At 43.8% G+C, this 13,236-nt stretch overlaps 1 protein-coding gene across 1 annotated transcript; it reads left to right on the forward strand.

Moving 5' to 3' along the window:
- Nucleotides 1-1,199: 1,199 nt before the first annotated feature.
- On the forward strand, nt 1,200-11,855 carry LOC128813777 (haloacid dehalogenase-like hydrolase domain-containing 5). The gene is made up of 8 exons (XM_053989122.1): nt 1,200-1,313; nt 3,151-3,360; nt 4,028-4,140; nt 4,838-4,931; nt 6,120-6,153; nt 7,036-7,210; nt 8,685-8,873; nt 9,685-11,855. Exons 1-8 carry the CDS (start codon nt 1,200-1,202, stop codon nt 10,073-10,075), a joined length of 1,320 nt encoding a protein of 439 aa, XP_053845097.1. The 3' UTR covers nt 10,076-11,855.
- Nucleotides 11,856-13,236: the final 1,381 nt, after the last annotated feature.

Genomic DNA, 13,236 nt, shown 5'->3' on the forward strand with positions numbered 1-13,236 from the left:
TGCTGGGATGTGTGTGTGGTGCCAGCCTTATGGCTCATACCATCTCTGGGACGCCTCAGCCCTGAACACATCCAGGTTATAAAACAAGTACTTCATGTATTCTTACGTGCCTGCTTCAGAGTTCTGCCCTGTGTGTGATCCTGGCTTAAGCTCTCTAATTGTTCTGTCTGATGCATCGATTTGGGTCTGCTTTTGTCTCTTAGAAATGCATTTGTGTGTTTCATTTAGTGCCAACCACATCAGTGGTGCAGATGGAAGGCCACCTTCCCTGTTCTGTGTCCTGGGAGTGCAGTGCAGTCGCTGAAGGATCAGTTTCTCCTCACAGTCAGAGGGGTGCTGAGGAATATTTGTTGGCAGCACTAGGAAATAAGTGGAATTACCTAATCTGCATTAGCAGATGAGCAAGATAAACAGAGAGAGCTTTGCAGAGTATCCATTAACTAATGACATTTTGTGCTGCTTGTCTCACTTTCACGTCTAGCTGCAGGGGTGCAGAGCTGAGGGACTGTGGTGTTTGTGCATGTTAGGCTTTTTCCCGAGAGATGAATCACAGAACGCGTCAGTCTGGAAGGGGCCACTGTGGGGCATCTGGTCCAACCCCCCTGCTCCAGCAGGGCCATTCCAGAGCACAGGGCACAGGATTTGTCCAGACACTTCTGGGGTAGCTCCAGTGCGACAACTCCACACCCTCTCTGGACAATCTGCTCCAGTGCTCAGTCGCTGCACAGGGAAGAAGTTCTTCCTGGGCATCAGCTCCTCATGTCCGAACGGTTGGCACCACCAAGCAGAGCCTGCTCCATCCTCTTGGCTTCCCTCTCAGGCCGGACATGCCCAGCTCCCTCAGCCTTTCCTCGTAAGAGAGATGCTCCAGTCCCTTCATCCCCTGGCCAGGCAGAACCAGACAGAACGTTTCTTCGGATCTGTTACTAAATTTAAAAATCGTTCTCTCCTCGGCCGGCACGTTGTCCTGACTGCAGTTCGCCCTGCTGCCAGCCGCGGTGCGCCGGAGGGGCCGAGCCGCGGGGGAGCGGCGGCGGCGCGGGGCTGGCCGGGCGCGGAGCCCTGGCGAGGCGCGGGGGATGCCGCAGGGCGCCGCTCCGCTGGCCGGGGCTGACGCTGGCCCGTGACGCGTGTGACGCTGCCCCGTGAGCTCACGCCGGGCCGGGCGGGGCGGTTGCCGGCCCCGCTCTCCGCTCGCCATGCGCCGGGCGCTGCCGCCGCTCCGCGCCCTGCTCGGGGCCGCCCGCCCGCCGCGGCTCCCGGCGCCCCGGGGGATGTGCGGCCCCTTGGCCGGGCGGAGCGGGCACAGCGCGGTGAGCGGGGCCGGGGCCCGGGGCGGGCGGGCCGGGGAGCAGAGAAAGCGAAACGGGCGCGGGGCGCGGCGGAGCGCGGCCGGGCCACCCGCCGTGCCCGGGGCCGGGGATGCCCGGGGACATCGTCGCTTCCCCGGGACGCCGGGATGGATTTCCCGGGCACTGCTGGCCGCAATTCCTGTCCTGGGGCTGCGGGTGCTCTGGTCTTACAGAGCGAACGAGGGAAACTCGTTCCGACTACTGTCGGCTCTGTCCCTGTGGTTGGGCAGCGCGGCACAGCACTCCTGTCACCAACAATTTCTTTACAGTCAAAAGGGAAACAAAGCTGTTAACATCATTGCCTCTATCTAGCATTATTTCTATCACATATATATATATATATGTTCAGTTCTTTCCTTAGTGCTTTCTCCCCCTTTAATACTTTCTTTTTCTTCCTGCTAGTGTTACTCACTGTAAAATTCCCATTTGTAATCTGTTATCTATACATCTGTTATTTGTATGTTGCAAAATTAACGTAAAGAATCGCATCTGCTACAAAATTATTCCAATACCACTATAGTTTCAGCAGTTTCATGCACCCATTCAAGCCTGGGAAGACTGCTATACATTTATTAGCAAGCCTTCAGTAGCATCTCTGCAGCAGTTGGGTTATTTCTGACATAGCTCTCGTGAAACGGGCGCAGGCTATGTGGAGACAAAGACTTCAGGGGTTTTGTTCTTTAAATTAAAAGGGTGATGATTCTACAGAGGAGGGAGGAGAAGGCTTCAGGGGGAGTTCTTGCATGTAAAGACAGAAACCCAGCCTAATTTGAATGAATGGGAATGCAATATATTTACAGTGTTGACGATATTAACTCGGGCTGCCTAGGGGGCGGATTTCCGCTGTTGTTTGAGCTGCAGCCCCATTCCCAGCGGTGCCTGTCCCTGTGCTCTGCCCGGCTGCAGGAAAAATGTGGTGGGTGAAGAAGTGATTTGGAACAAAGTGCTGCTTGAGTAGGCAAAGTGCCCTTCTCCTGCACAGGAGACACGGTGGCTGTGGCGGCGTGCCCTGAGACAGCTCCGGTAGCAAAGGCTGTCCCACGTCCCATGGCTGCAGTCCTTTCTGTGCCTGTTCCCCTCATCGTGCTCAGCCTCGGCCCTCAACCCCTCCCTTTTCATCACCGACCACAAATCCCAAGGTTCCAGGTTTCTGCTTTAGGCTCGGGACAGAAATGATAGGTTTTGTTCTGTGCCTTTCCAGCCTGATCCAGTAACAGTTTCATTGCTCAACAGTCCTCTCTCTGCCTCTGCTCCTTGCCCTCAGCTCATCCTTCCTCACTCTCCTTGCCGGGGCTCACCAAGTCCAGCTCTTCACTGCCTCCAAGGCAGGCAGAACAGTTTTACTACAAACACCTTGTAAGGGAGCAGCCAAGTACAATACTTGTGTCCAAGACCTGCCTCCTGCTGAAAAAATTTACTTTTGCATATTTTGTTAGTATTCTGTGGGGGTCAAGCCATTAAAGTGTGACTCACTGGCACAGCGGCATGTGTTTTGTACCTTTTGGCATCAGTTTAAGTTAATTTTTCTCTATCTTCTGAAACAGTCTGGAATTATTTGTAAGGCAAAATAGTTTTCATGAGTCTGTATGCATAAGGCAGAGGGAGTTGTGGTGCTCCTTGTGTCAGCATGTTTTTAGCATGTGCCTGTAAGGCACATATTAAGATGTGCAGTGTCATAGATCCCCTGCTCTCACTGGAGGTGTCTGTTCTCAGGGTGCTGTAGCTGCTGTAAACTCTGTTAAATATGTGTAGGGACGGGCATAACTGATGTTCCCTTTGATTTCATCCCTCCTTCCAGCTCCGCGGGCTGCCATCCTTTGGGTTTCTCTTTGACATTGATGGGGTGCTGGTGCGGGGGAGGACCCCCATTCCTGCTGCCAGAACAGCCTTTCAAAAGCTGGTCAACCCTCAGGGACAGTTCCTGGTGCCCGTGGTCTTTGTCACCAACGCCGGCGACTGCCTGCGCCAGAAAAAAGCTGACCAGTTGTCTCACCTGCTGGGGGTTCCAGTGAGTCACCTAAATCCCATTTATTTCATTAGCATGTTGAATGTGTCAGGTGTATTATCTTCCAGTAAATGCTGCTCAGTTCACCAGGTCTGCTTTTCCCTTAAGCCCCCTGACATGCTTTGCTGAAAGTAAAAAGTGCTGTCCGAAGCTAATGGCTTTTCTACTGGTAAAGGCACTGGTTTTCCAATAGTAAAGCTAAAGGTATTTCTTTGGAAAGATGGTAAGTAGGGATCCACAGGAGCATCTTTCCAGAATAATAGTCTTACTGGTTACTACCTGTCCTGTTGAAGGGGTGGGGATATGTAAACTAAAAGAAGGTGATAATCTGGTACAATTAAATCACAGCTGCAGTTTAGCAAAATGCCCACAATTGGAACCAGTTCTGATTCTCCTTCCCTGTTTGCTTCCAAATTAATTTGGTGATTTTATAAAACCAGGAGAGAAAGGCTTGTTCATGTTGAATTGAGCTGGAAGCTGAAAGGGAGATGTATGATAATTTGTCAGTAAGGTATTTTTTTCTGGCATATTATCGATACATCATTTGTGAAAGGAGAAAATGCTGATTGTTATGTAATTCCTGGAATCAGTCACATCTGTTAATTGAATCTATGTATAAACAACTTCTTTGAAAAACAACAGACTCCTTTTGTTTTTAAATCCCAAACAGATTTCCCAAGATCAAGTGATGATGTCACACAGTCCTCTGCGGATGTTCAAGCGTTATCATGAAAAATGTGTCCTGGTATCTGGACAAGGACCCCTTCTTGATATTGCTCAAGAGTATCTTTAAAACAAGAGTTTAAAAAACCCCACAACTTTCTGTCAAAGTGGTTTCCTTAATCAGGTTCAGGGGATCCTATGGATGAAGTGAAAATCAAATATTTCAACCCTACTAATGCAGTAATAAATAGTAATGATAGTTCCTAGTATGGTGCCAAATTTATGTTTTGAATGTGGTTTTATACTAAGTGCCCAAAGAACTTGAATTACATTGATATCATGGTGGTATCAAAATTTCAAACTGTAACTTAATAACCTTAACTTTTGCATAAGCTTTGCTCAGGCTTCCATTAACTCCCTTCTGCACTTCTTCCTTTAGTGGGTTTTTCATTAAAGTTGGTGTAAATCATAAGTTATAAAAATGTATATGCAACTTTTAAGCATAAACTCTATTTGAAGTACAAAACTGAGAAAAAAGTATTGAGAGAACATTCCAGTTAACAGTCAAAATTCATTAGGCTTGGCTAAGTGAGAAGTAGATGAGCAGACTGAAAACAAAACAGAAGAACTTTGGTCTCTCATTTATCAGCAGTGAGACCATCATCTTTTTGTCTCACGGGAGGAAAATTTGTCTTTGGTGTTGCTCTCATTGCTAACTAATGTGTCAGTTGAATACCTTTAAATGGTTAAGGTGGAATGAGCAGTTTGAAAACCTTTTCCTGTGAGCAGCTGTGTGTCCTTAGCCGGTGTGCCCCAGCCTTGGTTTCTGCCAGCCCATCACCATTGACACCCTGCGGGAGAAACGCCCTCTGCTCGATGCAGTTGACCATGACAGAAGACCCAGCGTCCTGGTGAGTGGGGATTTTTGTTTCAAACCCCTCTGTTTGCTCCTTGCATGAGATCCCACAACAGGGATCAATATTTAACTACCAAGCTAATGCTGCTGTTCTTACATTGTATTTTGACTTTGCTTTTCTGCTTCCTTATTTGTTTTATTACAACATTCTCAAGAACAATTCTTTTCTCTCAGTAGTAATTCTTTAACCCAGCCCTTGATTTTGTGACCTGCTGTTGTGGGAAAGCTCACACAATCTAATACAGATACCTAATGCAAAATCTGTCTTGGAAAGCTGATTAGCTTCCTCAGAAAGTGTGGAAGATAACATAAGCTTTTCCCTGAATGTTTGATTGTGTTGTTATTGTTTCTAACCCATGAGGCTGCTTTGATTGGAAATGAATGCTTTGAAGATAAATAATTTTCCCTCAAAGGGCTCCTTTTGCTGTTTATAGCATTATTTAAATGTCAGCAGTAGGTGCAGTGGTTCCAGTTGATTTGTGCAGAATTTAAAGCAGAAGTGAATAGCTGGGTGTGCTGCTCATGTTCAGGGCCAGCCTACAAAGTGGATTTCCCCCACTTGTAACAAGGACGTTCTCTGGCTCACACAGAATCCATAACTCAGCTGTGTCACCTTTTGCTGGGCTCCTCACCCATGTGGATGGGGGAGGTCAAGAACCTGTTAAAGTGTTTGTCACCACAGAGAGTAAATAACGAAGTGCAGACTCTTAATTGTTTAGCAAATATATTACATGTTATACAGTGCATTCTTTATTAGAAGTGTTAAAGAAACACATCTCAAAAACTATTTTTCAAATATCTTGGTACTACTGGAGTCCTCTTACTCCTGTGGAAAAATACACATCCATACTTCTATACACAAGTAGTTAAACAACTAATTAAACAAGTAATTTAAACAACTGAAATGACAACACAAGTAATTTTACCAACTGGAGTTAAAAAACTCCAGGGGCAGCTCAGGAGAAGCAGGAGGCAGGTGCAGGTACAGCACAGTCACTGCTGTCCCTGTGCTTCAGAGAGGAAGCACAAGTTTCTGAGTGAGCTGATGTCAGGTGTATACCAATCCAGAGTGCCTTTCCTGTTGGAGGGACAGGAGGCAGCTGTGGGAGCTGTGCTCGAGTTTATTCTGTTAAAAAGAGATGTTTAATCTTGTAGAAAACTTTTCCTTTTTTTCTTATTGCAGTCCCCATCTGCTGTGGAGCTTCCCAAGATTGAGGGTCAGTTATCTTTATTTATCTTCATAACCTGCATCTATCCATTAATAAATGAAATATTGTATTTTATTGTATTTTATTTTAAGAAATTATTTTTAGATTGTTGGGCACTTCAAAAATTGTCTGAGACAATCCAAAAATTTCCTTCTTAATGACATCTCTCATTCATTTGGAAGCATCATGTGTTGTAAAGCTGGTTTTTATTGTGTGCAGTTTTCAGCCACTGGGTTTTGAAGTTTGAAGGGTATATGAGGTCTTCTTTCCTTTTCATCTGCCTTTAACAGGCTATTGTTAAATTAATAAATGAGGGATGAACTGATGTTCGTTATTCAGAATTAGTTGTTCTTACAAGTAGTCAGGATGCAGCTGTCGTACGAGAAGGGTCTTGTGTTCACTCTTATCTCATCTGAACTACAGGAAAGTAGAAATTGGACCTTAAGATTTTAAAATAGCCATGTCAGATTATTGCTGGAGACCAAAGCAAATTTTAAAAACAACAATATTCAAATTTTGTTCTGAGATGAACAAATCAACATCTCTGGTGTTGTATTTAAATACTGTGTGTAAACAGAGAACTCATAAGTTATGGAAGACTTAGAAATACAATTCAGAAGTTAATATTGTAATTTCTGGAGAAACTTCACCTGTAAAATAAAATTCCTAAACCTGTAGATTTTGCAGTGGGGTCTTATTACTTCTGAGATGTTCTGTGAATGAATGGGCATGTGATATATTAAGCCCCTAAATTAATGCGACTGTTTGTTCTGTTCCTGGTTATATGAAATGACTTGTTCAGTCTCTTTAGGCCAAGTTTTAGGCCCAGTATCAGAGACTCAGTGCTGTGTTAGACATTCCATGACTGTTCTGTACCTGTGGTTCTCACAGCTGTGGTGCTCTTTGGGGAGCCAGTCAGATGGGAGACCAGCCTGCAGCTGATAATTGATGTTCTGCTGACAAGTGGCTATCCTGGAAATCCCTATGGGCAGGAAAACTACCCTCACATTCCCGTGCTGGCCTGTAACATGGACCTGATGTGGGTGGCTGAGGCACAGTCCCCAAGGTAAGTGCTTTCTTCATATAATTGGGATTTATTTGGGGCTTCCTCATTTTTCCAGTAGGATCCAGAGCCAACACTTGAATACAGAATGCTTGATGGAGCTTCAGAGTGGGGCTTGGCTTTGAATGCAACGTCTCTAATGCACTTTCAGCTAATGCTGCCTTGTTGCTGGCTGCATTATTGCATCCAGGAAATCAGTTCTCAAGAGAAAAGCTGCTTTTAAGCTCTAAACCCTTCTGTTTCTTCACTCCCAGAACAGTGGAGAAAGAGAGGTTTTTCCTGAGGTCCTCAGAGCCTTGGTTCAAAGACAAAAAACTTATCAAGGCTATTGTTTCTTTTCATTAGGTCCCTCTTTGGTATTTCTCTTTTCCTGGTAGGGTAAAGAGCTGACCCTGCTGGTTGAAAGCAGTGAGTGGTTCTGAGCTGAGGACAATGCAGTGAGCTCTTTAAGGAACACAAGAAAAAGCAAGTAGAACGTGCAGAACAAGGTGCCAGGACCTCTTAGAGTGGTTTTGTTTGGTTTTGCTTTCAATAGAAGGTACTTCTTTAATAGGTTTGTTTCCCCTCCCTTCCCTGTCTGTAATTTGAAATAGAAACTTGTTACTGTGACTTGATTGCTGCCTCAGTCCTGGGTCAAAGATCTGCTCAGATACCAGTCTTTGGAAGCAGAGGCTATTTCTGATTAGCCCATTGGAAAAGATATATGTGTGATGGCTTCAGGCTACACTGAGGCAGCCAGGATACCTCCAGTGAGCAATTGTAAAATGAGATAAATCTGTTGTGCCATCCCTGTAATGTGTGTTTATTTTGGTGTCAGTTGTTCAGCTAATCAGCACTTAATTTTCAACGAACCAGCTGCAGAAATGTTGCATGCTGAGTGGAGTTTGATAGTTGCAGGACACAATTTATTCCTAAAAAATAATGAAATAAAAAGCCTTGGTTGATGTTTTAAATCTCTGCTTAATGCAATTTGATTTGGTATTATAACTGTGTAGCTTTGGGCACAGAACATTCCTGGTTTGGATTTATATCTGTGTAGGTTTGGGCACAGAACATTCATGGTTTGGTTTTATATCTATGTAGCTTTGGGGATGGAACATTCATGGTTTGGTTTTATGTCTGTGTAGCTTTGGGCATGGAACATTCATGGTTTGAATTTATATCTGTGTAGGTTTGGACACAGAACATTCACATTCATGGTTTGGTTTTATATCTGTAGCTTTGGACACAGAATGTTCATGGTTTGGTTTTATATCTGTAGCTTTGGACACAGAACATTCATGGTTTGGTTTTATATCTGTAGCTTTGGACACAGAACATTCATGGTTTGGTTTTATATCTGTAGCTTTGGACACAGAATGTTCATGGTTTGGTTTTATATCTGTGTAGCTTTGGATACAGAATGTTCATGGTTTGGTTTTATATCTGTGTAGGTTTGGGCACACAACATTCATGGTTTGGTTTTATATCTGTGTAGGTTTGGGCATGGAACATTCATGGTTTGCTTGGAAAACATTTACAAGAAGATCACTGGCAAAGACCTGAAGTACGAGGCGCTGGTGGGCAAACCCAGCAGGCTGACATACCAGTATGCAGAGCACCTGATCCGGGCCCAGGCCCTGCAGAGGAGCTGGGAGCAGCCCATCCAAACCCTCTATGCCGTGGGGTAAGCTGTGCTGAGCCCCACAGGTACAGCAGGAAATCCCAGACCCTCTGTGCTGAGGGGTCAGGTGTGCTGAGCCTGACAAATACACCAGGAAATTACTCACAGTGTAAATGCCAGCCAAGAAAAACACACAACTCTTACCATTAAGACCATCTAACTTTCTTGGTGCTATGGTATATTTTTTGTGACATTTCTAATCTTAAAAATTAGTGATGCTTTGCTCTTTTTATGTGTAATTTCTACAGAAGCACAAAAGGTATTTTATATGCAACTAAGATTTCTCCTGATTTTTTTTTTTCTGTAATAGGCTGTGTAAATCTAACAAAAAGGGTTTGCCTGGGCGTTTATTCTGTTAGGTTTAGTTGGTGTAACACCAACTGCCTTTGAGCAGAGGACAGTTAGAGACTGTAGAGCTAGACTTTATCTCTGAGGTCATTTAGGTTGGTCATACGCTACTGCATGTGCTGCCACATCACAGAATCCTTTTCAGAGAAGAAGATAAGGCTGTATTGTATTAAAGACTGTTTCAGAATCTCCAAGATGTTTGGCAATATAATAAGCTATTCATGGGCTGCTCATACCTTGAATTTGTCTCCCCTCGCCCCAGTCTGCAATATGGAGAGTGATTCATTTTCATCCTGTCACGCTTCATGAAAACGGTGCAATAAAATAGCTGTGGGGCTGGACTTCTCCCTGTCAGCCTGATTGCACACAAAGTGGTGTAAAGTATCCAATAAACTGTTAGATGGAAATGGTAAGGATGCCTTTTGACAGCTGAAGCTGCAGTGCTGACCGAGTTTCTCGTTTGCAGGGACAATCTGATGACGGATGTGTACGGAGCGAACCTGTACAACCGCTACCTGGAGGAGAGCTCCGGGATGGGCTTTGGCCTCCAGGCCAAGGCTTCCGCAGGCAGAGCCCCTGCCCTGCTCTCTCAGGACCATGAGCCTGGCCTCAGCTGGGAGAACGAGCTGGCATCTGCAGCTGCTGCCCACTGCAGGTCTGTGCTGGTCTGTACCGGGGTGTACAGCCCCCACAGCGAGGTGCCCCTGCCCGCCAGGGACAGCGTCACTGAGAACGTGTTCCACGGGCACAGGGATTTCACCTTCGAGCCTGGCTTGGTGGAGCCAGACCACATTGTGCCAGATGTGGATGCTGCTGTAGACCTGGTCTTCCAGCTGGAGAACTTTGCACCTCATTGAGGTGACCCGATTTCTTAAGGACCACTCAGTGCTGTGCTTTTCTTGCCCAAAACACACTGTGCTTTACAAGAGTGCCACAAACTGCTGCCTTCTACGTTTTTTAACCTCTGAATTAATACAGTCTTCTATTAGGTATGCTTATCAGTAGTACATGTAGGTACATGTGTGTATTTAATTATATTAAATGTCAATAATGCTTTTTATAGTGCTTCTAAATATGTAATTTATGGCTGGAGTTGCCCTTTAGTGTCTTCCTCTTTGTTATGTTAGGGACTTTAACAGCAATATTTCATAGTAGCCTATTCATGCACTGGTACTTAAATCCCTCCATGACAGTACCTCCTTTTTTTTTTTTTTTTTTGCTGGAAAATTTAGCTTTTAGGTGTTGAGGATCTTGAGGATATCAGATTGTGGTGCTGGGGTCACTCAGTCCATTCCACGTGGGCTGGCACAGAACACACCATGTATTATTGCCTGGCATTCTGCAAGTACTGAATGCTCCCTTCAATCAGAGTGCAGTTCAATTTGTTCCACCTTGGACTTGCTCTCATCTGACCTGCTGCTGCCTTTCCTTGTGTCTGTTTTCCCATGTCCCTGGAGTTTTATTGCTCTTCTCTGCTGTGTGAATCCTTAACTGTGTTGGAACTCCATAGTCCTGGAAGGGAAGCAGCAGACCTGGGTGCTTTTTCTTTTTGCTCTTTGCCTTTCTATCTGCCTATCTGCACTTTCTCTTTTTTTCCTTTTTTTTTTTTTTTAGGAATTTTGAACCTTAGAAAGCTTTAGCAGTTTTGTTTCATGTGTTTCTGTGAATTGGGACTTTACACTGAATCAGTGACTACTGCTCAGCCAAAAAGTGCCTCCGAATTTACTTGAAGCCTCACAGCACTGTGGTAATTAACTGGCCTTTAGTGTAATATATTTCATCTCATGTCAATGTTATATGTTGTTTGGTTCATGGATTTTGTAGCTGTTCATTTAAAAAGTAATTTATTTTTTGTTATTTTTGTAAAATGCTTCTGAAGTTTTCACCCCAAAGATGCCTTTGAAAATATTTCTGTGTTATTTGTTATAACACAGAAGCTTGTGACATAAGCTTGGAAAACATAACCCAATTAATTGTTTTAAACCAAAGTCAACTTACACACAAAGATCAGTTCACATTAGGGACTAGTTAGGTTTTTAAGATTGGGCTTTTTTAGGTTTTTTCCCTCAAATTAGAAATTGTACAAACAAAACCTGGGTGTTCATTTCTCCCAGGTTCCTGCAGGGCTGTCAGAATGACTTCCTGGCCAAATCCTTCCCTGCTCCTTATCCCAACAGCAACTCTGAGAGCTCACAGCTGCTGTGCAGTCAGGTTTTGTTGCTGTGTTCCCTCTGTTTGCAGAGCACTGCAATCCCCTCTCCACTGTCAGGATTCTTGATTCATCTCTTGTAATGTTTCCTAAGCAGCTGTCAGTGTCTCGCTGGATGCCGTGTAAGGACACTGCTCTAAACAGTTCATTTCCTGCTTCTTCACTGGAAAAGCATTTACAGCAGCACATTCTTGCCTTTTTATTGGTACAATGAACAGATATCCACCTGTTTCTTTAGATACCCACCTCTTTCTTTACTTTCCTGTAATATACCAAGTATTTGCAAAGAACGCCAAATCTAAGTAAAGGTTGTAATTTTGTAAGGTCAGGGTGATTTGAAGTCACGTTGTTTCAGTACTAAAGCATGTTATAAAACTCTCTAACTTTACCAGAATTGGTGAAGCAAGGAATAAAAATGTTGGAAGTTGCTGAAGAACAGAAAATGTTCCGTTTGTTTCTCCTTTTTTTCTCTACAGTTTGGATGAACACTTTAAAAGGTTCATGAAGGAACTGTATATAAACCTCTTAGATCTCATCCCTCATGGAAACACTAACAAAAAAGGTGTTTATAGAAAAGGAAGACAGACTCTTTTTCTCTGTCACATCACCAGTAAAATCTACAACCCTCCAGCCTCAGAGTATTTCAGATTCTCCAGCTCCATGGACTGACCTCCAGCTTGGTGAGGGCAGACCCTCAAAAAGCCAAAATGCTGAAAAAACAGCAGATGAAGGAAATAAAGGAAATTAGAAATAGTGACCTGAATAACACTACACACAGAAGGCAGTTACCAAAAGAGGTGGAAATCTCTTCCCATCAGCGTAAAGGGGAGAAACTGGGATTACAAGAGTTTCTCTGAAATTTGAACAGAAATGGGGACTAACAGATATCACAGCATATCTCACACAGTCTGTATTAAAATCTTCTGTCTAGACAAGGATGAATTCTTGGGTGATGAAATATATCCTGTTTTCAACATTGACAGAAACAGGCTGCACACTTAAAATTTTCAGGAAAGTGTTTCTGTGGTCACTTCTGTGAGTAAAACAGATGAGTGCATATTCCAAATAGCACAGGTGAGTTTAGTTTGTGTAAAGATTGGTTTGATTTGTTTAATTCAGACCACTTGGGACTCAGCTGGTCGTAATTAAAAGTTCTCTTCCTTTAAGAGAGCCAAGCTCAGAATTCAGTACTGGGATCATGCTGAACATGCCTTACAGTTTAACACCCAGCAGGTGATTTATGTATTTATTGGTTTATTTATTGGCCTGTTCCTGAAGCAGAAGCAGCACCTGGTGTACAGGTAAGAATTTCTGTAATCTCAGAATGAGATTTTCAATAGGATTTGAGATTGATGTCTTGTTTTATGGAATTGTATCTGGGAAAATGCTTTCTGCTAGTTCAACAGCCAACTTCCTGTCCATAGATGTGGAGAAAAAATATTCAGTTAACTTAAACTATAAAAAATAGAGGTAGTTTTTTGCAAATACAAACTTCATAGTGAAAGGTCAGTTCACCACAGCAAAGGAAAAACGTCTGTAGTGTGTGTAGATCTCTTGTTTCCAAACCATTTCACGTTCTTAGAGAATTCCAGGAAATGAGAAATAATTTCTAAGTGTTCATCTCATGCACTTATAACAAGCCATTGAAAGGAAAAGTTGGGTTTTTTCCCCATACAGATTTAAAAACTCCAGTATAAATGTGTAAAACATGAGAAAATCCAGGTCAGTCCCTCCCAGGGGCAGATGTTACTCATGCCACCTGCACTATTTCCCTCTCTCACCAATTCCCTCCACACACCAGTGCCAGGG

Source organism: Vidua macroura, chromosome 13 (assembly GCF_024509145.1).
Source record: "Vidua macroura isolate BioBank_ID:100142 chromosome 13, ASM2450914v1, whole genome shotgun sequence".
NCBI classification, from domain to species: domain Eukaryota; kingdom Metazoa; phylum Chordata; class Aves; order Passeriformes; family Viduidae; genus Vidua; species Vidua macroura.

Bases quoted from the DNA above. Each gene is read 5' to 3' on its own strand.
- LOC128813777 (XM_053989122.1), top strand. From the start codon at position 1,200: ATGCGCCGGGCGCTGCCGCCGCTCCGCGCCCTGCTCGGGGCCGCCCGC. The intron at 1,314-3,150 runs GTGAGCGGGGCC...CCCTCCTTCCAG, and splicing joins GGCGGAGCGGGCACAGCGCG to CTCCGCGGGCTGCCATCCTT. The intron at 8,874-9,684 runs GTAAGCTGTGCT...TCTCGTTTGCAG, and splicing joins CAAACCCTCTATGCCGTGGG to GGACAATCTGATGACGGATG.